At 49.9% G+C, this 26,836-nt stretch overlaps 11 protein-coding genes across 11 annotated transcripts; 5 read left to right on the top strand and 6 right to left on the bottom strand.

Annotated features, from left to right (window-relative positions):
- The first annotated feature begins 1,728 nt into the window (after positions 1-1,728).
- On the top strand, positions 1,729-3,389 carry BDV37DRAFT_116982 (type III PLP-dependent enzyme). Its single transcript, XM_032078502.1, has 2 exons — positions 1,729-2,132; positions 2,186-3,389. Exons 1-2 carry the CDS (start codon positions 1,823-1,825, stop codon positions 3,223-3,225), a joined length of 1,350 nt encoding a protein of 449 aa, XP_031941553.1. The 5' UTR covers positions 1,729-1,822; the 3' UTR covers positions 3,226-3,389.
- Positions 3,390-3,697: 308 nt separating this feature from the next.
- BDV37DRAFT_283041 (GTP-binding protein) lies at positions 3,698-4,819 on the bottom strand (the record flags this gene model as incomplete). Its single annotated transcript, XM_032087201.1, has 1 exon — positions 3,698-4,819. The coding sequence occupies one exon, from the start codon at positions 4,817-4,819 to the stop codon at positions 3,698-3,700; it is 1,122 nt and encodes a 373-aa protein (XP_031941552.1).
- Positions 4,820-5,379: 560 nt separating this feature from the next.
- BDV37DRAFT_283040 (oxidoreductase, short-chain dehydrogenase/reductase family) lies at positions 5,380-6,305 on the bottom strand (the record flags this gene model as incomplete). Its single annotated transcript, XM_032087200.1, has 3 exons — positions 5,380-5,588; positions 5,641-5,792; positions 5,887-6,305. The coding sequence occupies 3 exons, from the start codon at positions 6,303-6,305 to the stop codon at positions 5,380-5,382; spliced, it is 780 nt and encodes a 259-aa protein (XP_031941551.1).
- A 629-nt stretch (positions 6,306-6,934) lies between these two features.
- BDV37DRAFT_283039 (uncharacterized protein) lies at positions 6,935-7,396 on the top strand (the record flags this gene model as incomplete). The annotated part of the gene is made up of 2 exons (XM_032087199.1): positions 6,935-7,220; positions 7,278-7,396. The coding sequence occupies 2 exons, from the start codon at positions 6,935-6,937 to the stop codon at positions 7,394-7,396; spliced, it is 405 nt and encodes a 134-aa protein (XP_031941550.1).
- Positions 7,397-7,493: 97 nt separating this feature from the next.
- Positions 7,494-8,716, bottom strand: BDV37DRAFT_116779 (putative 2-hydroxychromene-2-carboxylate isomerase). Its single transcript, XM_032078501.1, has 4 exons — positions 8,341-8,716; positions 8,152-8,251; positions 7,803-8,086; positions 7,494-7,739 (listed from the first exon to the last, which is right to left on the bottom strand). The coding sequence occupies exons 1-4, from the start codon at positions 8,413-8,415 to the stop codon at positions 7,536-7,538; spliced, it is 663 nt and encodes a 220-aa protein (XP_031941549.1). The 5' UTR covers positions 8,416-8,716; the 3' UTR covers positions 7,494-7,535.
- A 93-nt stretch (positions 8,717-8,809) lies between these two features.
- BDV37DRAFT_116752 (uncharacterized protein) lies at positions 8,810-10,581 on the top strand. The gene is made up of 2 exons (XM_032078499.1): positions 8,810-9,492; positions 9,551-10,581. Exons 1-2 carry the CDS (start codon positions 9,019-9,021, stop codon positions 10,499-10,501), a joined length of 1,425 nt encoding a protein of 474 aa, XP_031941548.1. The 5' UTR covers positions 8,810-9,018; the 3' UTR covers positions 10,502-10,581.
- Positions 10,582-10,939: 358 nt separating this feature from the next.
- BDV37DRAFT_116709 (protein N-lysine methyltransferase family protein) lies at positions 10,940-12,344 on the bottom strand. Its single transcript, XM_032078498.1, has 2 exons — positions 11,723-12,344; positions 10,940-11,669 (listed from the first exon to the last, which is right to left on the bottom strand). Exons 1-2 carry the CDS (start codon positions 12,208-12,210, stop codon positions 11,057-11,059), a joined length of 1,101 nt encoding a protein of 366 aa, XP_031941547.1. The 5' UTR covers positions 12,211-12,344; the 3' UTR covers positions 10,940-11,056.
- A 223-nt stretch (positions 12,345-12,567) lies between these two features.
- On the top strand, positions 12,568-13,957 carry BDV37DRAFT_283035 (uncharacterized protein; the record flags this gene model as incomplete). Its single annotated transcript, XM_032087198.1, has 2 exons — positions 12,568-13,641; positions 13,703-13,957. 2 exons carry the CDS (start codon positions 12,568-12,570, stop codon positions 13,955-13,957), a joined length of 1,329 nt encoding a protein of 442 aa, XP_031941546.1.
- Positions 13,958-14,282: 325 nt separating this feature from the next.
- On the bottom strand, positions 14,283-20,854 carry cym1 (pitrilysin family metalloprotease cym1; the record flags this gene model as incomplete). Its single annotated transcript, XM_032084736.1, has 9 exons — positions 14,283-14,440; positions 14,486-14,725; positions 14,781-14,844; positions 14,896-15,110; positions 15,166-15,475; positions 15,525-15,960; positions 16,017-16,327; positions 17,663-20,366; positions 20,475-20,854. The coding sequence occupies 9 exons, from the start codon at positions 20,852-20,854 to the stop codon at positions 14,283-14,285; spliced, it is 4,818 nt and encodes a 1,605-aa protein (XP_031941545.1).
- Positions 20,855-21,322: 468 nt separating this feature from the next.
- On the top strand, positions 21,323-23,601 carry BDV37DRAFT_116762 (taxilin). The gene is made up of 5 exons (XM_032078500.1): positions 21,323-21,903; positions 22,001-22,275; positions 22,336-22,484; positions 22,540-22,783; positions 22,851-23,601. Exons 1-5 carry the CDS (start codon positions 21,765-21,767, stop codon positions 23,355-23,357), a joined length of 1,314 nt encoding a protein of 437 aa, XP_031941544.1. The 5' UTR covers positions 21,323-21,764; the 3' UTR covers positions 23,358-23,601.
- Positions 23,602-23,844: 243 nt separating this feature from the next.
- On the bottom strand, positions 23,845-26,054 carry BDV37DRAFT_271535 (NAD(P)H-dependent flavin oxidoreductase; the record flags this gene model as incomplete). The annotated part of the gene is made up of 4 exons (XM_032084735.1): positions 23,845-24,899; positions 24,935-24,980; positions 25,621-25,714; positions 25,774-26,054. 4 exons carry the CDS (start codon positions 26,052-26,054, stop codon positions 23,845-23,847), a joined length of 1,476 nt encoding a protein of 491 aa, XP_031941543.1.
- Positions 26,055-26,836: the final 782 nt, after the last annotated feature.

The raw sequence follows: 26,836 nt of genomic DNA, 5'->3' as shown, positions 1-26,836 counted from the left end.
ATACAGCCTACTATTTTCACACCTTCGGTGATCTCAAAAGTTGGATATACCATATAAGGAAGGACAAATGGCCAATGTTACTTCAAGGATGACGGTCGTGGAGACTGGTCGAGGTCTGTTCTACTGATAGTGGTTGAACAAGTCGTCATGGAGATTGACTGATCGAAGGGACTACAGGGCACGTGACCGCCGATGTGCCCCTCCGGGTGGATTCGCGATGGAGCTCCCGTGAGGAGCTCCGGGGTGCAATACAGTAGCTCGTACCGACTCCCGTCTGTACTCAAACCCCAACTGACCTGTCCGTAATACATTTCAGAGGGACCACCAGACCAACCAATGATAGAGCACGGAATATAATCTATAACAACACGGAACCGTTTTTATACCCGAGGCGCAGGCAAGATATCAGCTTCGATACTTGATGCAGGCCTGGATGAAAGGGGTTACCTCTCGTGATAAAGTTCATTACGTGCTGCATGATATGCATCGATTCCTGACCCAACGTCTACGGAAACTCAAATGAAGACAGAAAATGAGAGAAACAGCCCGGATCCATGATGGTCTGCCTAAAATCCGGACTCGGACCTGATGCTCAGAAGCTCTGTGATTGGCAATGAGGGATATATTTCCACAATCTGTGATCAGAACATCCGGTCGAAGGTTAAATCGTCTTCTATTTATTTCATCTTATTTTATTTTGATTTTGAATTTGAATTTTTGGGAGGGGATGCCCATGGATCCAGGCTAATCCCACCAACCGGGAGGATCAAGGGCCGTCGAGACCTGCAGGGGCGAAGCTGGAACAACAGGAACCGACATGGATGGACCAAGCATGATACGATACAGGATGTGACGCCGCGGTGGCCACCGGCGGTAAACTGACGGGACGGTATGGATACGGTTCAGATTTGTTCGGGAGATGCCGTAAGCACCCCCACGAGAACCAGCCTTGACTCAATCATCAGTCATCAATCCTTCTTCAGCTTGGGCGACCGAATAAAAAAAAAGCCTCTCATCTTTGCTCGACTCTCGTCCTCCATCGCTCCCCCCCATCATTCCCCAATTGTCCTTTCAGGTGAGTATTTTTTCCCCCTTTGAGGATGCTGTGATCATCCTTGCCGACGCTCAGTCTCGTCCTGATCTGGAACAATTCCCTACCCCTCCCCGCGGCCGATTTCTGCCTGACGGTGTGAGCCCTTTGCCCTAAGTGCGCTTCCACCGAACGCCCCGGTCGTCCAGCAAGAAAAAAACTCTGCACCCTACGGACTTCTTCCCCTTTTCCTCTCCCCGCGTCATTAAATCTCTCACTCAGGGTGAGGGTCAGAGCTTCATTTTCAAACTTGCTGACCGCTGGTTCTGGTCCTGTTACATCAGGTCCCCATTTTCTAGGCCGACTCTGTTCCGCCTATTACCTGACTTTCCGTCGCACCCACGACTGGCCTTTGGAATCACCTCAGTTCCAAAGGCTCTAGCTCACCACGGCTCCCGGAGCCTCGTTCGTACGTTTCCGTCAAATTGTCTATCCTCGACGTCCCCGCGGCACTCTTAACAACATTCCACCTCCTACTGGTTTCTCCCCGTGTGTTCTCGTCCGGCGCGCCATTTATTAACCCGTTGACGCCCTCCCAATTCATCCCCTCGCCCTCTGAGCTGCCGCATAGGACTTCTCTGAAGGTTCTTCCTCTTGAGGGGGAAGGGTCTAGGAGGCTTGGTCCAGTCAACTACGGTTGCGAAAGTTTTCGCCCTCCTTAACACGCAGTCGCGTAACTCACCGTTTTTTTAATCATCTTCTTTTTCACCTTTGTGCATCGTCGCAGCGCACATGGTTATGGCACCGACTGCGTGTATCCCTGCTGAGATATGCATGACTAAACATAGTCAAGACAAATCCGACTTGGATTATAATCATAATTTAAGTCAAATCAGCAACAATGGAGGGGACGACCTCTCGCAATCCAGGTTGGCGGCCAAGGATCTCGTCATGGACGTTTTGAAGAAGCGCGCCGACGAGGTCAACACCGACCGTTGCGCCCCTGGAGACGAGGATGCGTTCTATGTGGCGGACATGGGCGAGGTTTACCGACAGCATCTACGCTGGAAAATGAACTTGAGCCGCGTCAGGCCTTTCTATGGTAGGTTTGCACGCGTTTGGAGTTTGAACGTGCAAGGCTAACACGCGTCTTAGCGGTCAAGTGCAATCCGGACCCGGAGGTTCTTCGCCTGATGGCCAAGCTTGGCAACGGCTTCGACTGTGCATCGAAGGCCGAGATCGACATGGCTCTTGACACGGGCATTGACCCCAGCCGCATCATTTACGCGCAGCCCTGCAAGACCAAGTCTTACCTGCGTTACGCCGCTCAGATGGGCGTGAAGCAGATGACCTTCGACAATGCCGACGAGCTGTACAAGATCAAGGCCTGCTTCCCCGATGCGGAGCTCTATCTGCGCATCCTGACCGATGACTCCACCAGCTTGTGCCGCCTGAGCATGAAGTTCGGTGCGTCTTTGGACGTCGCCCAGCAACTTCTGGAATTGGCTCACCAGCTCGAGCTGAAGGTCGTTGGCGTTAGTTTCCACGTCGGCTCGGGCGCGGAAGACCCGACGGCTTTTATCAAGGCGGTCCAGGATGCCCGGATGATATTTGACCAGGCTGCTGAAATTGGTCACGAACTGCACACCTTGGATGTCGGTGGCGGCTTCAGCGGGGACACTTTTGAAAAGTTTGCTGGTGTCCTGAGTGAGGCATTGGACACGTATTTCCCGCCTCATATCCGTATCATCGCGGAGCCTGGCCGCTACTACGTGGCGACCGCCTTCACCCTGGCTGCCAACGTGATCGCCCGTCGCGACGTGCGAGACCCTGAGGACCCGGCCAACGATGCATACATGATCTATCTGAACGATGGGGTCTACGGAAACTTCTCCAATATCATCTTTGACCACCAGCATCCGGTGGCCCAGATTCTGACTTGTGCGAATGCCTCGAATGCTGCGACTTCGGCTGGCATCGCCTACTCGATCTGGGGGCCCACCTGTGATGGCATCGACGTTATCAGCCAACGGATCACCTTGCCTGGTCTGTTGGATGTCGGTGACTGGCTTTTCTTCGAGGAGATGGGGGCGTATACCAAGTGTAGCGCCACCCGTTTCAACGGCTTCTCCGACAATCACGAGGTGATTTACATCTCGAGCGAAGCCGGTGCTTCTGCTCTCCTCGAGTACTAGTCCTTTCTATGTTTTTGGCTCTGTACCTACAACAGTTTTGTTATGGGTTGTTGATGTGGAGGACAGTGCAGAGCTGTTTCTTGGAAACTTGTTATGTTGTCCTTGTTTTGCAGTTTTGGTTTACATTGTGTTTGACGAAGTAGATTTCGTGATTTGAATTGAGTTTTTTATAGTGGATAGACCCTTTGCCCTTCCTTCTAGCTTTTGGATCTGCATAGATTTGGTGGTTCATCAATGCCTTGGATAAAGACGAAGCGCGCATCATTTCGTGTCTATTTTATCCAGATAGATATCTATCTCTTGTCTGTTCGTAACTTGTGGCCTATCTATGATGCCCGTTCATGATCACCACCCCCAGATACATGTACATCACTCATCCCAATTCCATACCATTATGTTCAATGACAGTCGTCAACATCGCGGAAGCCAGCTCCACTTCAAAAATAAAAAGAGAGGAAGCCACTACAGTCGTCTAGACCAGTCGCTCAACAACCAGCTCGGCTCCTTCATTTCCCTCTCCGATTTGGACCAAGCCACCGGCCTCCAGCTTCTTCTTCCACTTTCCAGACTCGTACCGGGCCAAAATGAATGTAATGCGAGCAGCCTCGCCTGGATCAGCCGTTTCTGCAACAACTTCCGAGGGTGTGAAGGTCCAACGACCAAAGGCCCAGTTGAGGATATAATGTCTAGTCGTTCCGGCCTGGGACGCAGCGGGTCTGGGTTCGGCCAGGGCATCCGACGATTCAGCCGGGGGCGATTGTGTAGAGCAACGCATGATACCTTTGATCCGGTAGACTTCATCCTTGGGCGCAGAGAGCAGCAACTGCTCCAGGGCAGACACATCAACGGTCTGCTCAGGCTGGGCGGACTTCAACGTGACCGACAGCACCTCAACCTCGGACTGATGACCATGCTTATGTCCATGACCATGCTCATGATCATGGTGATGATGCCCGTCGGTAAGTCCAGCGCCATCATCCTTCGCAAACAAAGCCCCATCAATCCCCAGCAACACATCCTTGTCCACCTTCCCCTTGTCCGACTTCACGTACGGAGTCTGCACCTCCAGATCTCCCACGCGGTCCAGGCAAACATCGAACCGTCTCTCCGACACCTTCTCCCACTTGTTGAAAATGATCAAATCCGTGTACTTCGCCTGCAACTTCGCCGTATACGATGTATCCTCGTAGCCCTCCCAGTTCTCGACGTCGATCACACTGATCACCCCGTCCAGCACAAAGCTGCCCGGCTGTTCGCGCTCCAGCCGGTTCACCTCCATCGCCAACGTCGCGGGGAATGCGCTCCCGCTGGTCTCGATCACGATGCGATCCGGTTTGACCTCCTCGCGGAGCTGGTTCAGCGCATCGCTGAGCTGGCCGACGAGGTTGCAGCAGATGCACCCGTTCAGGAGTTCGCGGACCCCGGAGATGGATTGTGTCGAGGCGAGCTGGGAGTCGATCGCCACGTCGCCGAATTCATTCTTCAGAAGCGCCAGACGGTAGTTCTGCGGGAGTTGCGGGATGAGGTTCAGGAGGAGTGTGGTTTTTCCGGAGCCCAGGAAGCCGGTCACGATAGTGATGGGGATCGGGGACATTTTCGCTTTATATACCGTATGGGTCGGTTGGGAATCGTCGGGGTTCTTGTCTATGGATCTATTTTTTTTTTTTGGGTGGGTATGTATATGCGATGCGAAAAACAAGTCTATAAGATCTATAACATCCGCCGTAAAGACTGTGAACAGAAAGCAGCCAATATATGGGTCGATCGGGAAGAATGGATTGATTCCGATAAAAAGCGGGCGGAGGGGCAATGCCGCGGGCGCCGCTATTCCCGATTGGTAAAAGCCCTAACATAGTTATACTCTTGCTTTGACTGATTGGCATTACTAGCCACCAGGCTTGGTTTTTTGAATGAGATAAATATTCAATTTGTTCTAACAATATGAATCCAAACATTAATTCACTATCCATCTGGTCATCTTACAAGGTTTCCATATAGCACCCCAGAGCAACTATGCGGTCTAGTTATAGTATAAGCGTTGAATTAAATGTTAGATCCCAACCCACACAGCGTTACTAGGTAGGCCTAGAGTCCAAGCTCTCTTTCCTGCATGATATATACTCGGTAGGCCAATCAGTTTACTATATCAACATTCTATACTGAGCCCAAGAGCTTCGACAAAGTCTCAAACAACGCCCGTCGCTTGTTGAGAACCTCGTAGAACGTCTTCTCATCGGCAACACTGCCAACCACCACCTGATCCTTACCAGCCTGGAATCCTGCGAATGCCTCATCGATGAACTGATCCAACGGCATACCGACCTTCCGCCCGACTTCTGGTGTCATGTAATCGTGGAGCTCACCTATGACCAAGTTAGTCCAGAGCGAAAAAACGAAGCAATGACCGGAACTGACTCTGCACAGCGGGCGGAGACAACTCAATCACCTTGACATTGGTCGACTTGAGCTGCTCCCTGAAACAAAGAACGAATGCATTCAGCGCTGCTTTCGCTGCCGAATAAGCCGGCATGGGGCAAGCGGGGACAATCGCGAGGTTTGTCCCGGTACTGTAGATATTAAATCAGCCCTGTTCGTATATTACACGCCCACGATATATATAGACACAATCACATGAAAGAAAAGAAAAGAAAAGAAACTCACAAGATGAAGCTAACAGGCTCCGTCTTCGCCGTAAGATACGGCAAGAAAGCATGAGCAAGAGCCACCACACTCGTGAAATCGACATGGACTTCGTTGAGGAACTCATCCAGCTTGAATGTCTCCTGGCTCGTCAGATTGTGGCGACGTTGCACGCCTGCATTGAGAAAGACACAGTCGATATCTGGGTGCTGGGCGAACGCTTCTTTGGCGAACTGAGTCGCTTGCTCGGTCTTGCTGATGTCGAAGGCGATCGCACTCGCTCTGTCTTCGCCGTGTTGGCGCACGAACGAGTCCAGTCGATCTTGACGTCTTCCTACGGCTGTTACTTTGGCGCCGCTTGCGATGAGCCGGTCGGCCATTGCTTTGCCGATGCCTGAGGTCGCGCCGATGAGGAGGAAGTGTTTGTATGAGAAAGACATCTTGAATGTGGCTATTGGGATGGATGTTCTGTTTGGTGTTTATGCCTGAAATGGTGGGCTTTGTTGTTATTACTGTTGAAGCTAAATAGGTACATTCAGAGAGGTAGCCTCTCCAATATTTATATCACATCTTGTACAGTTGACAAAGTATTCTAATATGGTGTTCAGTGTGTGGTCCGGGGAGATTCAAGCAAACCCGGATATAGAACAGGAAGACTCGATCTCCGGCCCCGGAGACCGACAAAGAAGAAAACAATATACACCCATTCTGCCACCCCCCACCGCCTGCTTCGGCTTAAGGACTTATCGCCGACGCGAAGTCAATCCCATTGCGCGTGCATTACTTCACTGTTCCACGGCACGGTTGGACAAAATGGAGAACAAAGAACAGAATATGGCTGCCTTGGGTGTGGGTTGATTTGTTTCCTAAGCGGGCAACCCATGTGGGCTGCTTGGCCCAGCCTTGTAGGGCTGGACTCCAATGATATCATTCCTCCCCGTTGATGTCATCGGCGGGAAACGATGAGGGTTCAAGTAGATCATAATAGCCTCTTGTGTAGTTTTCGCAGAACTCGTCGATCAGAGATAAACTTTTAGCTGTCGATTTTTAAGTGGCTGCGATTTTGGTCATGGAGCCAACTGTGAACCCTACAGCTGTAGACCGTACTGCGTCTACTACTACTACTACCAACACTGCTGCGATTCAAGGACAAGCCTGTGATGCGCCGCGTAATGATTCTTCAGCGGCTTCGGAGAGTCCACTCTCAGATGTTACGAATAGTATCGCCAGTGTCGCGGGGAATTCGATCAACGAGGCTAAAAACAAGCTCGCGACTGTCGCCTCCGATGAATCGGTTCAGAGTGTGTGGGAGCAGGTTCGCTCGATGGCTACCGGAAGAAATGATGAGACTCAAGGTAAGTTCGTTCATTCCCTTACCAGTATTACTTTGTTGGACTAACATCATGTTGAAGTCGATACCTCACCCAGCCAGGACGAGATCGACCTTATCGATAATATGGACAACGAGAAGATTGCCGAGTTCCTCCGAGAAAAGAATAGAAGCGATGCTCGCCTACCAAAGAGAAGATAGAGGCTTGTATGTCACGTTTATGAGTAACGCCAATCTTGCAAAAGAACCTCATTGAAAGACAAAGACCAAACTATGAAGTAAAATGTACACCCATGTGGATAAGATATTGCTCCCTGAACTCCCACGGTTCCACGCGACTCTACAAAACCGCTTTGAATCCCCTGTCCGAACCGCGATCCAGGCCCAAAAAGTCTGCCACTTGGCCGAGATGATCAATGCCCCAGAAACCCTCCGTCTCGCCCTTGACATTGGTGCACTCAAACCATGGAATGCCAAAAGCACCGGATTTAAACGCTTGATCGGTGTTCGCCTTCAAGCGCTCCTTGACCTCTGCATGGCCCATCTGCGAATTGAGAATCAGCATGTTGACAATCTACCAGCAAAGTAGAGTCCGGAATCCACGAACCGCTTGCAGAATTTCCTGAGCCCCATCCTTCCCAAAGACACTCTCTAGCACCGGAGTAAAGCCTTCGACCTGTCCGATCTTAGCATTCCCCTGCACCCAGAACGAATGATAGAGGGCCTCGATAGTCGGAACAAGCTTCTCCGGCGCCTTCACCGAGACGGCACAGAGCGCGCGTTCGGTCGCCAAAGTCATCGGCGGGAAGCCTTCCGGGGTGCTCTCAACCATGGGAACGGAGAAGTATCGCGCCCAACGGAGCCGTTCCTTTCCGATCCAAGCATCTTTGTCTGAATTAAAGGCAATGTTAGCCATGGTATGGACCAGGTAGATAGTATCAGAGAATCTCTCTCACTCTTAATATTCACGGGAGGCGTATTGCCGCAGGCGTTCATCAATCCTCCCAGGAAGATCGGGACATAGGTGATATTGCATTTGGCGAAGACGGGGGAATTCTTCGAACGGGTCAGCCGGCTCGTCCAAATGTAAACTTATTTGTAAATGGATCTTGGGATTTATATTCTGGTCATAATGGCACACATACTCTCAATACATGGAATGCGATATACCCGAACGGGCTAACGATATCCAAATATAATGTGATCCGGGGTGCAGCCATGGGGGTCTAATTTGGTATCGTTCAAGCACGCCTTGGAAACTTGATATGGTTGAATGAGATGAAGTGAACCGTCTGAAGCTCCCGCTCGACTTGCTGCTCCCCGCACTTTTATACCCTCGTGTCATTGGCTGGTGGGTGATCTGCCAGTTCCTTATGCCGAGGCTCGGATTTGGAACGCTTTCCATCGGTCACATTAGGCTGACCTCTGATCTATGATCTATGATCAATGGCCAACGAGCCTGATCTAAATAGTTTTAGGGTATACGTCTGCCATGGTTACAGGTGTCAATTGGTATGACGGTCCTTAGTCCAAGGATTTGAGGGGTTCTTAGGTATATATTTTGTGGAAGGAGCCTTGATATCCCTGTTGGCAATATAGACCTCTTGATAAGAATCACTGTAATATTCGAATGCACCTTCCTGGAAATCTACCAGTGGTTGTCTCCATGCAAAGGAAGCTGCGAACAAGCCATGGCCTTGCTTCAGATCCATATGAAAAAAGCACGCTTAATGCCTTCACCCATTCAAACTACAAGTTCATACAGCGCAGGCGTCATATTTATTGCATATCTTCTCCCCGTGTGACTTATTTTAGTATAGACTATGGCTGCATCCGCAAACATGTCCCGCTCTGACACGGCCTCATGGGCGGACAAGAACCGAATGCCCGTCGGTGCGCACTACGCGGATACGTCAAGTTCAGATTCCTCGGAAAATTTACTCGCAGATTTGAGTGACTGGTCGGACCAAGAATACCTGCAGGACTCTGTGACAAAAAAGCGTCGGCATGGCGTTTATTTTCATCGGCCTCCGGTTTGGGTCTCCAGTTCCTCTCAGACGGAGGACCAGGCTAGGGCTTTTGCAGACTGCAAGATGTGTCATAAATCTGGGGAAGAGTGCATTTGCGATAGTGATAGTCTTCGCGAGACTCTGGACGCCTTGTATAAGGAACGAGGGTCTAACACTTGGTCAATGAGCCATGGCCACGGACTCTTCTGTAAAGTGACAGCTGCCACGGCAGATGCCCTTGCTGATATCGATGCTAGCGTGTCAGGATCAGCGGGTGTTCCTCTTCTAGTGAGTGACATTATCGTACTCGTGACACGTATGCCGTACTGATTGATTGCATTCAAAGGTAGACTGGGATGGCCACAAGTCGAAGTGGCGCAACTCAACTTCAATCACTGCGAGCAGCTGGCTGGATCGCCCCTTATCTTCAGACGAGCCTTTGCGGAATATTCCCTCATCAGGGTGTTCCTATCGCCAAGTAAAGCCAGGTCTTTGCACGCGCTTAAAATTCCAGAAGGACATACGGCTCGATGCCGGGGAGAGATGGGCTCTACAAGAGGGGTCACTGGTGATTTGCATCGATCCCACGTATACCTTGCTTGACCACGAACGACGATCGGACGAATTCGAGATCGTAGAGGGTGATGTCTACGTTGTTTGTCGCATATATGCAGACCTGTGGGCTCTCTGTGTCAAGGCTTCGTTCATACCCTCGTGTGAACCATCTCCTGGAATAACGAACGACTCTATCCGTCTGGGCTTCCTGCCTCTCTGTGCAGTGACATTGGCAGCGAACTTTAGTGCCTTTTCCAGGCGGTGTTCCTGGCTTGCTCGTACTGACGCAGACGAGTCGATGTATCCTGGGAATGGGTTGCCCGTCATGCCTCCGTCTCGTTCGCACAGCCTCACAGCTAGCAAGCAAATTTTCAAAGGGAACAAGCATCACCTCATGTTACCTGGTATAGCCTATGATACCTTTCAAAACACTTCCTTAAGCAGTGACTCGGATTTCATCCCTCTGGACTCTACCCTTGAGCAAGTTCTGTCCCGGGTAGGGAGCCAGAAGCGTCGGCCAGTCCGCTCAGAAGGTCGTTTTTCCTTACACAAAATTTGGAACAATGTCAAGGCGTCAGGTATCTGGAAGCACGATCAAAGCAAAGGATCACTGTCGTATACGCCTAATAGCCGGAGTTCGAAAATCTGGGCGTCAGAAAGGGGCCGACACTATCTAGGTAAAAAGCGAAGGGATAGCTTCTCACCAACTGAGAAGTTGATGTGTCTGATTGGAACGTCTTGATGGTAGCCATCGAAATACCTGAATAACCATGGAGCTTGACGACTTGGATAGATTTGGGGAAATTATGGCATCATGGAACTAAGTCCTAGTCTCAGGTTGTGGAGTACGTGTAGTTGTGGAAAGACTAATGGGACTTTGTGTTGATAAAACGATGACTTTTCAAAGAAGTCCGAACACTATCGACGGTAATTTACGTCTGTCGTAAACGATTTCTCCTTGCCATGATAAATCTATACCTGGGCGCCCAAACACGGAAGGCCGATGTGCAAGTGCATGTACGCAAATTCGACGTAGATATATGCAGTTACAAGAGTGCTGCATGTTACTGAGCAGCGATCACTACCCCATGGTTAGCCATTAGATGTATCATAATATGACGAGAACGCATTATCCCTGCGGCCAATTACAGCAGAGCGGAAAGGACCCGAAGAGAAACGAGAAAGCAGAGTCAGGATACGAAACATACTGTTATTTCGTATCTGCAAGTGCGAGGGCGAAAGAGGACTTCTCATATCATTTTGCGCCAAGAGAATTGTTAATGAGCCGGGAGGTCTTTCACGTCGCGATGGACTTTGGATGTCTTGTCTTGTTTCCATAGCAATACAGTTCAATCTGGTCAGACTGGTCATGTTGTGAGGGCAATTGCATACTATGATGATGCAGGTTGGAGAGTCCTGATGACTCCATCAAGTCAAAGAAAACGGTCTCACTCTCATGTCGTCTTTTCAGTGCCACAAGAACGATAGCATCCGGTGACGACTGAACGAGACGGTCCAGGACCGAGATTAGTGCAGGTAAGCTGTCGGCATTGTAGGTACAGTCTGATACAAGGACGAGGTCGATAGAGCCGTTACAAAGGTCTTCTGGGAGCACTTCGTCCCAGTCCAACGTTCGATACTCAAGGTTAGAGGATGGCGTTGGTTTGGCAACCGCTATGTTTTTCGCTACAATTTCTTCAACCTCTGGCAGGTCTGTGAGTAGGACGGAGCATTGGGGAAGTATTTGCGCTAATGCTATCCCGACAATGCCGCATCCTGATCCTAATTCGATGACACGAAGAGGAGCATTGCGTTCTGCTTGTAGTAGTTTTGAAAGTAGTGGTACTGTGATTGCTGAGTCTCCGGCAGCTAACTGCTGGAGACACATCACCGATGCAATGGCTGCATCCCTAATTTCTAGTCTTAGAGCCACGGGTATGCTATCGGAATGGAGAGGCCTTACCAGATATGACGGGCAATGCTATTTCCGGTTTCTTCCCATATTCTAAGGTCTAGGCGACCTTTCGGCCCAAAGCGTCTTTCGACGAGTTTTTCGGCTACCAAAGACTCTGACCCACCAAAAGGTGCACTCCATCCGGAAATCACCAGAGGAACACCAGGGTTTCCTAGTAGATTGTCTGGAGAAGGCGGATGGTGCTTTCCACGATCAGCTGCAGCGACACTAAGAACAATGGCATGCTGGGAAAGCTGTGGATGGAAAGGTCCCAATAATATAGCCAGTTCCCGTTTGCCAGCTTTCCAACTCAATGGCTCCTGATGTAGAACCTTTTCTGACTCCTTGAGAGTCAATGATACGACTAAATCCACGTCCTGGGCTAGAAACGCATCTCCCAAGTCCGTGGTGATGCAGATCAGCGCCGAAATAGACAAGGACCCCGCTTTCTGCTTCTGGACCCTTGGGGTTTTGAGAAAACGAATATAATAGACCATGATGACGGGAAATATATAGATTGAAACTATCTGGGGGAAAACCGAGGGCTAGACTCTGTGTACTATCTTTGAAAGAGGCACGTGGTCCGCTGACTAAGGCGAGGGTGATGACATCGTGGAGATCGGAGTTGTGTTCCTCAGGCTCCATCTTGACCCCAGGATCACCTCATCTCGCCTACTTTTAATAGAATTTCTCTGAAGCTTGCCGACAGGCATCGGTGGCAGCAAAATACCCCACTGGCTATTTCGATAGTTCAATGGGGCGTCTTAGGTGACGTTGGAGTGGCTTGTGCACACCGCACCTAAAGTCGTTGCGTGACGGTTATCAACGTCCCCATCCCCCAACCGCCATCCAAGATGATGCGACCCAGAGACCCCCGTGTCCGCCAGACTATCAACCAGATCTCCCATAACCTTGAAACTGCAAATGAAACGGCCCAAGAAGGGCTGTATACCTTCTCCCACCACTACATCCTACCATGCTTCGCGACGATTGGGAACTGCATTTACGCATGCACCTCACCTTGCCTCCCAAGCCGGGAAGACCAGCTTCGTCGTCGGCGAAGGGGTCGCGCCGAGGCAATTTTTGACTTCTATGATGATTGGGACAACGATGATGCCGATGACAGTTTACTGGGGTGGGGTACTGATGAGCTCGATCGCTTATTAGCGGGCAGTGGGTTGTCGCGTGGAGGTTCTGAACAGCCCCGCAGACAACGAAAGATGAGTTATGGCACGCGGCGGGCAAGGAGAAAAAGTACCGTGTTGGTTCCAGATGACCGGAATGATCCGACAGTTATTCCAAGCTCATCGTTTCTCGGTTTCCTGGAACGATTCCCATGGAGGTTCGGGGCCCGAGGTTTAAAATACCAACCCTCCGTGGCTGACCTTCAAGAGCATCCTACCGGATTGCGGATGCATGCGCATGAAGACGAGCCTCTGATGGAGGCAGAGGAGGAGATTCAAGGACCGAGCTCCAATGGCAAGGCCGGAAGGTATCGCAGCTCAACCCAGTCGTCACGAGAAACTGCAAATTCTCTGAGTTCGCGTGGTGATCTGTTCCCTAGTGACGAGGAAGAAGATGCAGTACCGTTGGATGATGAGTTTGCTATGGCGTTGGGCAGCCGTCGAGGAACTGGTTTGGAGTCGGAAGATCAATTCAGTGATAAGCCTGCGAGTATGAGGTCTGTATCAGGCTCGTTTAGCTTGGCGTCGAAAGAATCGAAGAAGCGAAAGAAGCGAAGCAGCCGACTACGATCTCCTCAAAATTCTTATATTGATGTCGCACAGGATATCACCGCTCCTTCAATAGTTGATCTACACAAGGAGGAGGAACAAGCAGAACGCCAGGAAGAATTAGAGATCATAAGGAAACGACTTGCTGCGCGACAATTGGCTTCAAGCCGCGGCCTGAGTCAAGCGAGAGACCAGGTATGCGAGTGTCGCCCGCTTCTACGTTATAACAGCGAAAGCTAACAAGACGAACGTCTAGTCCACTCCACAACCCCTTGTACTTCCCTCTCCAACCGTCTCTAGGGAGACTTCCCGCCCTGAACTTTCTGTTAACACCCCCCACGAATCTGCAGGAGAAAGTGAACTCTCCACTGGAAGAATGTCTGGCGATTTTTCACAGACGGAACCATTCCCGCCTCTACCGCTGACATCACCGGCAGCAAGTGAAGGCCTGGAGCCTGAAGACCAGCCGGAATCAGCAGAAATCAACAGAGAAGATCGCCCGAATCATTGACCTGACAGCAACTAATAGTCAAAGTAAGGAACTACACCAGCATCTAAGCCAAGTGGATCTTTGGCACCAGAGCTCATGTACAGGTAAAGCAAGGTGCAGTGGCATCTTGTGCTATGTGGCAGCCATATAGCTTTGTACAGTATAACGACTGATGAAATGGCATATCTATACCCGATACGATCAAAAAGGAATGAAACGTGCTAGACCCTTATGCTTTTACATCAAAGCTAGTAGCCTGTAGCTTCAACAAAGAGGTGTCTGTTTTCAATAGAAAGATAGTTCATGATCTATGCTCAACACGGTTGTACTAGATCCAACAAATAAATCATAGCAAATAGTGATCATTGCCCGCTGCTTTCCCATGGCCGAATGCTGGATTAAACCTTGACATTCGCATACGAGCCAGCTGTTCTGTGGAGCCCCACTGTTTGTTAGAGTCAAAGCTACTGGGGCTGGTGGCGGTCAGGCCATCGGTGTACCGTGCTGATGACATTGTTGAATGCTGTGAGAGCTCAGCCTGTGTCGAACCGACTGAAGGCCCTTCGAAAAGCCAGGACGGGTTTGCGAGTGACATTATCTCTTGATCAAATATTGTCCACGAATGCTCCAAGTTGGATGGTGGTAAAGGTAGCTCATTGCTCATATCAGGGGGAGTGTGCATGCTCTGCATGCTGGACTGAATCCGATCCGCAAGCACTCTATGAATGCTAGGTACCGAAGGATCGCTTCGCTCTAGGCTGTTGATATGTGTTTGGATAAGACCCAGATCTAGAAAGGATGAGTATGTTAAAGGGCCTTGCTTGAGAAAACAATATCTCCATACCATCTTGGCGTATCATACCATCCTCCACACCCCGCAAGAGGAGCATCGCGGCCCATGTTATCATCTGTATCATTTAGTCTTCACTTGTGGCCTAATATTGCGCGGGTGTACGCACTATGAGGTCCCAGTTAGACCATATACTAGCATCATCTTGGCGGAGTCGTAGCACGGTTCGTGCTGATACTAGCAATTCATGCCTTTCTGATGGAGTAATGTTTGTGGAGCTCATGTCAAATCCGCGGGCTGGATGATAGATCGACAGCACGTATAGTTTGTGAAGGTGGTATTGTAAAAGAATGAGTATTCCTTGACGGTCTGATGGAGAGGGTTCTTCAATAACAACGTTAGCACAATTCCACTGAAGACCAAATCAATCTAGGCCTACGAGATGTCCCATTGTATCGGACAAGCCAGTCATCAAGTCTCCGTGCCCAGAGTCGGATAACCCTCGAGTCTTCCTCCGTGAAGGGTGTACGGACATGACTTATGGTGTCGATTCCAGTGGAGCTAACGAAGGACCATATAGTAGGTAGGCCCCGTCCCACGAAATGACTGAGTCCCTGGTGCATAATCTGTGTTAGACCCCGATATGCATCCCCCTCGTGGCTGTTTAATTGTTGGAGAGCTGGAGTAGGTGGTTGCCTAGGTAGGAGAGGATGACACATGTGCATGGACGCATGCTCGATATCAATCACCTAAGGTAATTAACATTACCCCTAAGCGCCACAGGTCATGTAGTTTTACCTGAATACCAGAAAGTAGACCACACCAGTCTTGAGACAAGTCATTCAAGTCAGTTGGGCAACTGTCTAGCAAGAGTCGGTAGGCAATTGCTATCCACTTGTCAGTGGTCTCAATGTAGGCCTCAGATACCAGACTAGCCATTATAAGGCCCAGGATATTCTGGAACGTCTTGTCTTCATCTTTACAGCTTTGATGATTCTGACCTGCAGGATGTGATCTAAATCTGCCGAGGACATTTGGTAGAGGAGTTGGGATAACCAGTTCAGTGATTGCATCACAAGTGGCTACAAAATACTCACCTGCCAATGATGCGAGTTCCTTAATTGGGTTATGGAGTGCAGATATGTAGAGCACGGAAGCAAGCAACAGGGGCGAAGGGGATGAGAAAGCTCTGTGGTCTTTTAGAAAGTGCAATAGTGGTAGATTATTGAGAAATCTATGCTTTTATGAGCTTCTGCCATTCGAAAGAATGAGGGCGACGAAGCAACATACGTTTCCCATAGACTCTTAACTGTGGGGTAGGACCAAAGACTACTATCTTGTGGTGGGCGAGATATGAGTCTCAGATGTCTGACAGCTTTCGAGAGTTCGGAATTTGGCACATTGGTCTCTTCGTCTTGATCCGAATCAAGCCCAATTGCCCCTGCGGCATATCTTCCTTTATGAATACCTAGAATGGCTTCAATTCGGTCCAGCCGATTGAGAACTGACCCTGCAGTTGGATCAGACTGTGCCGAGTGAGGCAAGAAAGTTGGGCATTGTCCACCCTCCGCTAATGACACAATCTCATGGGCAGGGGCAGCCTGAAATCAGTAAGCATAATACAACCCTAGATCACTCTCGGAATTAGTGCCAACATTAGACCTAGGCTTGAATACACAAGCGGCGTTTGCGTGGCGACATCGACGACATGGAGGAGTCCCATCGACCTCGCATTTCATCTTGAAGCCTGTCAACACATTGTTCGCACGACGAAGGTATCTTACTAGCGCCTAACCTTCAACCTGCGGCAGTTGACTATACACTGTCAGGATCTTGGCAAGTGTTGCTTACATGCAACATAACGGGTCCACCTACCACATGCTTTGGTAGGCTTGGGGCCCAGCACAATTGCATCGCTTTTCTTCATAATGATGGGCACGGTGGCATGGCATGGCATTGCATCCTTCTCTAATATTTGGCCTGGTGAATAGAGGTCATTGAGATCATTATCTAGGATAAAACTGCACAGCCCAAGATAGCCACAAGAGACAAAGATAAAGAAGGACTAAGCAGTAGACCACGAGATCTACATGACCACGTGAGAGGCACCACAACAATAAATGGGGGCCGTCATCCGTCAGATCCTTGGATTATATTTTGGTGAGTGAACAATTAAATTATCGCCGTGGTCTTACGCTCACTCACGGGAAGTATCATGTTCCTATGTAGTACAAGAAAGGCCGCCTTTTCGGTTACCTCAGACATGCAAGGAGCAGAGAAGACTGTTCCTTTTTCCTTGGATTATTACAACCACGACTATAACTTCGATACGGCTTCCAATGCCACGGCACAGACACAGGTAACACACAACTCGCTTTCAATGGAGATACCAACAGGTGCCATTCGTCCACAAGGTGTGTAATACTCTACCTGATATGTTCTCACGTTTTTAGTCCGCCCTGCGTAGGCTGACAGAGATTTCAGGGAGGGTCTGAAAAACGGAGATCAGAAGTGTACCGTTAAGGGGTTCACATTCCGTTTGATCTTGCGCTTGATTATTGCCTTTTCCTGCCCATCAATAGGACAAGGAAAACAGCCATCTACCGACCATGGAAATGAAGATCGGTAATGGAGAAGGTGTTTCTGCTCTGGAGACGCGCGTTCATGGTGTGTTGGTTGTGCATGGTAGTACATATGCACTGACCAAAGAGAGGGAGAGAAAAAAAAAGGCGAGTGGGGATATGAGGTATAGTACAAAGCCAAAGTCTATATACACATAAACACAAAGGTCATATAAAAATACAGGGATATATGATACAAGTGCTCATCCAATATTCAAGTCATGAAGAGTTGATACTTTCCAACGTCTAGGCGGTAGTAGAGGCGTCCTCGGGATATGCTTCAGCTTCACCAGCGTTCATGGAAAGCTTCCGCACCTCCCAATCCTCTGCCCAATCCTTTTTCTCGCCCAAAAGGCACACAGATTGCCGGGGGCCGTCCACCAAGAAAGTCTGTGCAACCTCATTAACATCCCTCGCAGTGACATCGAGGAGCTGCTCTCTCCAGCGCTGATCCATTTCATGCGTGACGCCACTCATGAAATATCTGGATCCTTCCTCATCAACACTCATCGGGGCGTCCAGGCCTTGGAAGATACCTAGTTTGGCCTCGTTTAATTCCCGCTCAGACCAAGAACGGTCACGGGCGAAAATGCCGCTGTTCTGGAACACCTTCAGAGTATTGAGGGGGTTCGGGTCCCGATAACTGGTCAAGGCAAAAATACCCTTGACCGGACCGTTGCTGGCTGCGGCACCATACGCACCTCCTTTCTCCCGAATCTCCGGGTGAAGATAGTTATGTGTAAGGAGTTGAGAGAGCACGCTAAGTGGTGCACTGGATTTGTGAACGAACGGGACCGTTTGCATAGCTAGCCCCGAGTAGTAAACCTTGTAAGGCATATCATAAAATGCTTTACTAGAAATTTGCTGCGTTGAACCGGCATCCACAGATGTAGGTGAGCGGATCTGGGGCAAGCCAGCCAGCCATTTCTGCAAAACGCCTTCATTCTGATGTGCGCTGCTCGGTTCACACACCATGCGAACACGGATACTAGATGATTTGGAGATGGCGAAAGATTGGATCAAGCGAAGTTTCTCAATCAATTCTGCCAGCCGTTCGGGTGAGGTCTCAGCATCGCGCAGGAGATTAGCAGTGGCCTGGAGCTGTGCCAGACCAGATTGCTGCTCCTGTACCCAAAAGCTGCGAGAAAGACTTGCTGCTGCAGTATTAAGAGCAAAACGATGACCTGATGCGGCAACACTATCCAGTGCGCCATTTGTAGTCAGTCGCAATAATTCCTGGATCATAGCTGGCGCATAGGCACTAGTAAAGTCCGTCTCCGTGATAAGAGTGGTCAGAATTTCTAACATGTCGGGAATATTTTGATCCAAAGCGAAACCAGAGAACTGAAGCCCCTCGTTAAACTTGCCTAGTTCAGTTGGAGACGAAGTGTGGAATGTGGACGATGAAACCCCGCCGGTCTTCAGCTTAATCAGGTCTTCCCATTGTTCCATGGTTTTATTGGCAGTGCCCAAACGCATAACGCAATCGTTGAACAAGGGCATGAGCAGTCGAAGGTCATCCGGGAGGTCTTCAAAGGCATTCAATGCTTGGAAATACGTCAGGCCATTGGTGGGGGCCTCGCGCCAGACAACATCGATATCGTCGACCTTCGACTCCCGCACCGGCTTGCGCTCTTTCTCTCGAGAAATGTCCTCAACACGCAGGGAAGGTAAGCATCCGAGGTCAGCATTTTGTGCCTCCTCTTGCGTCTTGAGCAACTGCAACTCCTGCTCCCGGAGAGTAGATATAGCTTTCTCCATAGATCCATGTTGCTCAACAAGTTGACTGAGCTTATTTTCCTTCCGAACCATTTCCTGCTGGTCTAACTCTTGGTGATATGTAGGCGTGCCAACCATGGTAAATGTCAGGCAACTCTCGTTCATCAAGTACTTCTGCATCAATGACTCCAGATAGCCCCCTTGCTGGTATCTCTTTTTGAATTCGTTGATAACCTCATTCCAAGCGAGCTCCTTCATTGGGTTTACACCGTTGAACCATGAGGAAATAGTCTTCTCCATCACACCAATACCGAAGTTTGCCGTTTTGTGTCTCAGCGCGAGTTCTAACTGGTGGAGGAAGCCTTGAACCTTCTCGTCACTGAACCCAGCAGAAAGACTGTCCTGATACACCTTCTGAATAGCTTCTTTGACCTTTGGAGAATCCTCCTCGCCAACGCCAGTGAGGCCGACAGAGAAGATAGGTACTCTGCCAGAGGTATCAAGGCCAGTGTTAGGAGTAAATGACGAGCCCAAGCCGCTCTCGATCAATGCGCGGTACATCGGAGAGCCATAGCCATCTAGCAGCAAGGAGGACAAGATGCCGGCTGAGAACGTCTCAACAACGTCGCTTGTGTCTCCTAGATACCAGGAAGTTGAGGTCTTATATTGTTTGTCTGCGTCGGCGAATGTATCAATAGGTCCTGGAACAGTTATGTTTGAAGGGCCGTGGCCAAGGTCAATGGGAAGCTTGACAGAGGTGTCAGCCTCTCCCTTCCCAAAACCGTCCAACACATCACCAATCTGCTTCAAATGGGCACTGAGAGGCATATCACCGTAGGTCAAGAATTTGGCGTTACTAGGATGATAGTTTCGCTTAGAAAACTCAACCAGTTGCTTGTGTGTCAAGTCTGTGATGTACTGGGGATCTCCTCCAGAGTTATTAAGCGCCGGGAAGATGCTCTCCCTATACTTAATATAATAAAGGTAGTTTGCGTCTGATATCTGGCCTTTCATTTCGTTATAAACGACGCCTTTGAACAAGACATCCTCCGGCTTCCCGTCCTGGGTGTTGCCAGCGCGGGGGTCTTCCGGTCCCAGTCGCCATCCTTCCTGTCTGAAATCTTCTTCCTTGAGCAGCGGGTGAAGTGTGGCATCCAGGTAGACCGATAGAAGGTTTTGGAAGTCTTGCTGATTCGTTGTCGCGAATGGGTAAGTAGTATGGTCAGCGGAGGTGAAAGCATTCATGAAATTCGAGAGAGACCGGGGGAGCATCTTAAAGAAGGGATCGCGGACGGGATATCTATTGAAATATTTCGTATAAGCATATGATCTGTTGGACAGCAGGGAAACGCCTGTTCAAAGCATCTTCCATAAGGCTTGGTCTGAGCTTGAGCTAGGAAATTCTTACTTTTCGCTACCGCATAGCGTAGTATGTTCCAAAATATGGGGAACGCCTGTGGCATCGGGAGGATTGGTCTTGAATCCCACCCCAAACACATTGTTCTTGTCTTCCCTCGCCACATGAAGATAATCTGCATCTGTTTTGTCATGCTTTAACCGGACCGCGGTGAGGTGTAGCTCTGGAACGTGCTTCTTCTCCTGAACGGTGAAACCATGAAGTTGTTCTCCCACATTAGGGTAGCTCTCGAGGTTAGTTACTGTCGATGCAGCTCTCCGAAATTGATTCCACCGAAGTGAAGGGTTGTTGGACCTTAGCCAGCGTCCATAGCTAGGTTGCCGCAACACAGGCACTCGGCTTTTGCCTGCCCCCAGAGAAGAACGCAACATCACGCTGCACAATGTGAAATAAGACAAGGAAAAACTAGGGACACTACTAATAGAGCTGCGGAGTTTTTTTGAGGTACGCTCTGCCCTTGGTATGGTTCTTCGCCCGGCAAGAAAGTCCGCTGCCGGTTGTAAGGTACGAAGGCAATGGATCGGAAGAACCACTCGCACGGCGGCCGGACGGACCGGGAGGAAGTGTAAAACCTCAGGCACGCGACGAAATGGAGGTAGACACTTTTCAAATGGTCCAGGGACTTATTTGAATGACCGTCCAAGGATGTGTAATTGGGTTTGGGCAATTGGCGAGAAGGAAAGTGTGGCAGTTGGAGAGTTGGAGAACTGAAATGGATTGATATTAATCATTGGTTGCCAAGAGAAGTTTTCGAATCGGGGTTAGTGCTGGTCAAGTGCGCAACATCCCCCCTCTTACCACTCACTGGCTTCCATTCGATCCTCTCTTCCCCGGCAAAAGATTCTCGAAAGACCTGCCGCTACCTCGTCGATCCCCGCAAGCCTGCTTGCTGCACTTTCACGGCATACGCTGCTGCTTGCCCTCCGCTCGTGTGTTTTTTCCCGAGACTCTGCAGAACTTGGATTGCGTAGGATCTTGGTGATCCATTACCTCCGAGTTCTGCAAGTCTAGCAGAAGGCTACCAGGGTTCTCTCCGCTAGTGCTCCGCCTGAACTCGAGCGTCACTCTCGAAACCGTCGAGACCTTTTCTATCAGGGTAGGATTGGGAAGTACCAACGAACGTTGCGGTTTTGCCCTAGTGCCACCGATTGGTTACGCCCGCCTCGCTCACCGTCCCGTCTGCGCATTTTTCAATTTCGTGGATTGGCCACGCGACCACCGCCGACGAAGCCAAAAACCGCACAAGTTACACTCGCCTTATCCACCTGGTAACAGCCGACCATGTCATCTGCAGCCATGTCGAAAAAGAACAAAGGGAAGAAAGTGGCCGATCCCAATGAGACTTCCAAACTCCTTGCCGCAAAGATCTCGCAGCTGGAGCAGGATGCTGCTGGCGAGAAGGACCAAGAAGCGGAAATTGGTGCGTGATCTGCCTCTGGGGCTTGGTTCCGCAAACGAGATATTTGTCGACTCGGTTTTCTTTTTGGGTGTGGAGGATAGGTACTAACTGACTACAGAGCGTGAAGTTAAGAAAGCTACACGAGACTTGAACCAGCTCCTCAGCAATATCGAATCCCCAATGACCCGCCTTGAAACCGTACATAAAAAGTACACCGAACTGCTGGCCGACATGAAAAAGCTGGATCGCGACTATTCCAAAAGCAAGAAGCGGGCTGATCAACTACAAAAGGATCAAGACAAGGGGAAGTCGGAACTGAATAAGACTGTGACTATGAAGGATAAACTGGAGAAGCTGTGCAGGGAGCTCACGAAAGAAAACAAGAAGGTCAAGGTGGGTTGCTCTTACTCGCAATGATTCCGATGCGGAGAATTGATGGCCTTTGCTCCACAGGACGAGAACAAGAAGTTGGAGGATACCGAAAAGAAAGCGCGACTGATCGTGAATGAACGTCTTGATTCTCTTCTGTATGATATTCAAGACGTTATGGCTGCCAAGGGCAATCCTCGAAGCGAAAAGGTTGATATTGACCTGGACGAAGCGTAAGTACTATAATCCGGCAAGGCGATTTCTGTTGCTGAGGGTTTCGTGTTTTAGGCTACGTGCCAAGATTAAGACCATTGGCGAGAAATTCGAAACGCGAGAAGTGCATTACAAGTCACTCTTGCGCAGCAAGGACGCGGAGATACAGAGCCTCACTGCTAAGTACGAAGAGCAACGCCGTGCTGCCGAGAACGAGGCCGCTCGCTGCCGGGCTTTGAGTTCACAAGTTTCTACATTTTCACATACCGAGGCCGAGTTACGCAGCCAGCTCAACATCTACGTGGAGAAGTTCAAGCAGGTATGGATCGAGATCGATGACCCGATTCGACTCTGGTTTTGATCGACTGGTAATAATAATATCGCAGGTGGAGGATACGTTGAACAACAGCAACGAATTGTTTCTGACTTTTCGCAAAGAAATGGAAGAAATGTCAAAAAAGACCAAACGCTTGGAAAAGGAAAACCTCACGCTCACCCGTAAACACGATCAGACGAACCGCAATATACTCGAGATGGCCGAAGAACGTACCAGGAACCACGAAGAACTTGAGAAGTGGCGGAAGAAGAGCCATCACCTCGAGGCGCTTTGCCGCCGAATGCAAGCTCAAGGTCGTGGACAAGGTCTTGCGGCCGATCTAGATGGCGACGACGAGGGAACTGAGAGTGAATACGACGAAGACTACGAGGATGAGGAAGATGATGAAGGCATCAGTGATGATGAGTACGAAGACAGCACGGACCGGGACATGAACGGAGACCGCAACATACCACCACAGCAGCCCGAGAAGCCTGTTTTTGGACCGCCGCCACCACCGAGCCTCTTGGAGGCCCGAGCCAATGGGAACAAGGCTGTGCTCAATGGATGTCACTGACGATCGTCCTGTTTTCCCGGTTTTGTCTGCTTTTTTGTCGAGTCTGGTTTTCTTGGACCTATTGCCGACCTTGGATTGTCAGGGCGCTCTCTGTCTAACTTGGCAATGTCCCAATCTGACTGAGTGCTATTACTACATCTACATTCGGCAATTGGCCCTGTTAAGCTGAATTGGCTTCTAAAGGGAGATGCGCACTGGCAGGCTGTCGTGTGTTGTGCTGGGCTACGTTCCGTGTCGCATCTCTATGTATGCAAATTTTGGGGCAATAAGGCTTCTTGCATGAGGATTGTCGCTTGTCATTGCTCTCTCATGCTACTAGTTAGCTTTAGAAAGGCAGTAAAGCATGATCTTTCAAGTTTTGTTCCCTTCGTTCTGTACTTGTATGTACATGTGAAAACATGAATGTCTAAACGTTATCATTATGTTACTATGAAATCCATTTCAACGTTACCCAACAGGGTAGCATCATATCTGAGATACATCACACTCAAAGTTTGCTAGCAGATCCTGCCTTGATATATGTCCCTCCTGTTCTCAGCACCTCCACGGCCTGCTGGACCATTTCCCGTACGATGTCACCAGCGGGCTTAATCTCCTTGATAATACCCGAGACATCACCCATCAGGTAAGGAATCTCAATGTCCTCCTTATCCTTGTTGAAATCATGTTCAATAGGGACGATTCCCTTAGCGGTCAGCTGGGCAATTTCCTCCGGTCGTTTTTCCCAGTCCTTGATGTAATCGTTGGGCAGCATACGCAGCGGCCGACCGGAAAGGACCAGGGTCCGCTTGGTCTCTCCAAATTGAGCCCCAACGACCGCCTCCTTGTGCAACTGACTAGCGCTACTTTCCTTCGAGGCAACGAACCTGGTGCCGACCCAGACACCGACAGCGCCCAGCATCAGTGATGCGGCCAAACTGCGCCCATCGTTGATGCCACCCGCAGCCACGACCAGGGCAGGTTGACCCGTCAGCGGGCTCTTGTACTTCTTCGCCACGTCGACGACTGCCGGGACAAGCACGGAGAAAGGGATTTCTCCTGTATGACCACCTCCTTCGCCACCCTGGGCGCATACGATGTCCACGCCCAGCTTGAGGGCCTTCTCGGCGTGCTTGGGTGCTCCGACCATGTTCATGATCAAGATGCCGGCGTCATGTAGTCTCTTGATGACACGCTCGGGGGGCACACCCACGGCGGAGACGAAGAGCTTGGCGCCATGGGAAATTACGACGTCAATGAGCTGGTCCAGCTGGCCGTTGGTGTAGTCGTGGTTTGTAGCTCGGGCTCCTCCGCCAATTTGAGGCAAGGCCAGATCAACGCCAAAGGGGAGAGAAGGGTCCCGTAGGGAAGCCTTGAGTTCCGTCAACATCTCCGAAAGTTGCTCGGGCGTGTATCCTAGACCGCCGACTGTTCCCAAACCACCTGCGTTAGAAACAGCGGCTGCCAGAGGGGCTCCAGAGGCACGCGCCATTCCTGCCAGCAGGACGGGGTGCTGGATCTTCAGCAGTGAGCAGAGGGGGGTTTGAAGAGACATTGTAGTAGCTGGAGTAGAAGAATATTATCCAAGAGCAGAGTACAACAAGGTACGTGGTATAATTGAGATGCTATATAAACTTCAGTCAGCTATAGGGGTTTAAGAATCACTGTCCAAGATCACAGTTGGCAGCTCTTACCGTCCGGTACTCTCGAGCCGCGGTAGTTAGAAGTCTGGCCGATGGTTACTTGTGCCAGCAATGGGCCAATGGGGTTATTTAGGGGGCACTGTTCAGGAGCGATATGAAATGTGAACAGCTTGGGGCCTGCTGCACGAATGCGGGGAAGCGGAGTCCATCAAGCTGATGATCGACGTCCGAACCGAGGCTTCGGCTCTCTCTTTGTTCCATAGCCCTCACCAGTGTCACCACATGAACCTATTCTTAGTTATGCTCATTATACGCAGCTGTATAATATTTCACAAACTTGGTTTTCTCTTCAGTCAGAACTATGAATTCTTCTCACAAGCCTTATACAGTTATTCATTAAGAACAATCGACTTTATGATCGCCGATGCTATTCAAGCTTGGCTCCAGGATTCAAGAGTCACTGAAGAATAGAGTGTTCAATAGTAGGTCAAAGACAGTGACAAGGGTCTTAGAGGATGGTGCCAACAGATGGCAGACAAGACAGGAGATAGACTACCAGCTAGAGCAAGAACCCCCACCCCTTAGAGTTGCAACACGGTTAGGACAACGGAGAGGAGTAGGCTGGCCGGGGTTAAACCAACATCTCGACCAGCTGTTGCCGCCTGTGTGCTCTCCATCGTCGCCTGTGTCTTGGTTACGGTTCCAGTCAAGATGGCAAAGTTGCCTTGCGCGTTACTTCAGATCTAGAATCAGTGACTGTATCATTCGATGAGGCTGCGCACATCGAAACTTACGTTGTCACAGGTGGTGCGCCGCTGAGTTCAGCTGGCTCGCGCGATAGACCTTGAGCTGCTGTTTTGCTTGTCACTGTGCTATCCACCACGGGCCTGGTCTCCGTTGGCTGAGCATTATTGGCAATAGGTCCAGGTGGCGGCTGATAGTAGCCCACTGCTCCTTCGGGTGCAGTTCCAAGCGACCCTGGTAGGCTTCGCTGAAACAAACGATATGACATGTTGCTCACGAATGCATTCAACTGAAAAGTGGCAAGGACATATGGCAGCAGGCCGAGAACCATGAAGCTGCCTATCAGGCTGTTCTGTGACATCCTCATATTCAGAGAAATGGGTATATGCAACACTGCTGAAGGTGTCTTTGGCTTTTTTTGAGACGGCTTAGAGAGCCCCTATAATCCACTATAGTTCAGCCTCTGGAGATTGAAGAGTTAATATGAAACTGTTGTTATCTTAACAGGTGAAGTATGCGGCATGGATGGGAGAGTCATATTATAGTTGGAAAAGGTGCCCCTTCCATTTCCTGCCATGTTCCTGCCTCGTTTCCAGAATATCAGGACAGGAAAAGGAAAGAACATGACCAATCAAGTGAATACCGTAGTACGTCAACAGAGGAAATGACCGATCGAGAAGTGAGTCAAAGTTGATGAAGGAATGCGGCATGTGGAATGGACAACAGCCCTGTGGCTTGAGCTATCCCTTGCAACTGGAAATTGTTCCTGTGACAACTTACCTATTGCAGTCTACTGAATACATGCATATTAATCTACCTCACTTCTTGGATTCTGCACGACAGTTCTTAGCGGCATGGGCATGTTTTAGTGGTTCTGCCAGCGCAGAATGTGCACACTTCATATCCAGAACAAAAGTCCAAGACATCCAAATGAGTGTTCAAAGATCATGAAGGGATCAGTATAAATTACAGTTCCCCCTTGGGAGTCTAAAGTTCGTATCCCTTATCAAGACGCAGCATTTCGGCCCGCGGGAGCTCGTTGTCAAGGCCGAAAACTGAACCTCCAAGCTAATTATTTGCCATGTCTCCTCCATTTAGGGTTAAAGTAGCCCT

Source organism: Aspergillus pseudonomiae (assembly GCF_009193645.1).
Source record: "Aspergillus pseudonomiae strain CBS 119388 unplaced genomic scaffold BDV37scaffold_32, whole genome shotgun sequence".
Classification (NCBI taxonomy): Eukaryota; Fungi; Ascomycota; class Eurotiomycetes; order Eurotiales; family Aspergillaceae; genus Aspergillus; species Aspergillus pseudonomiae.
Note: the sequence above shows the minus strand (reverse complement) of the source record. Positions and strands in the feature narration are given on the sequence as shown.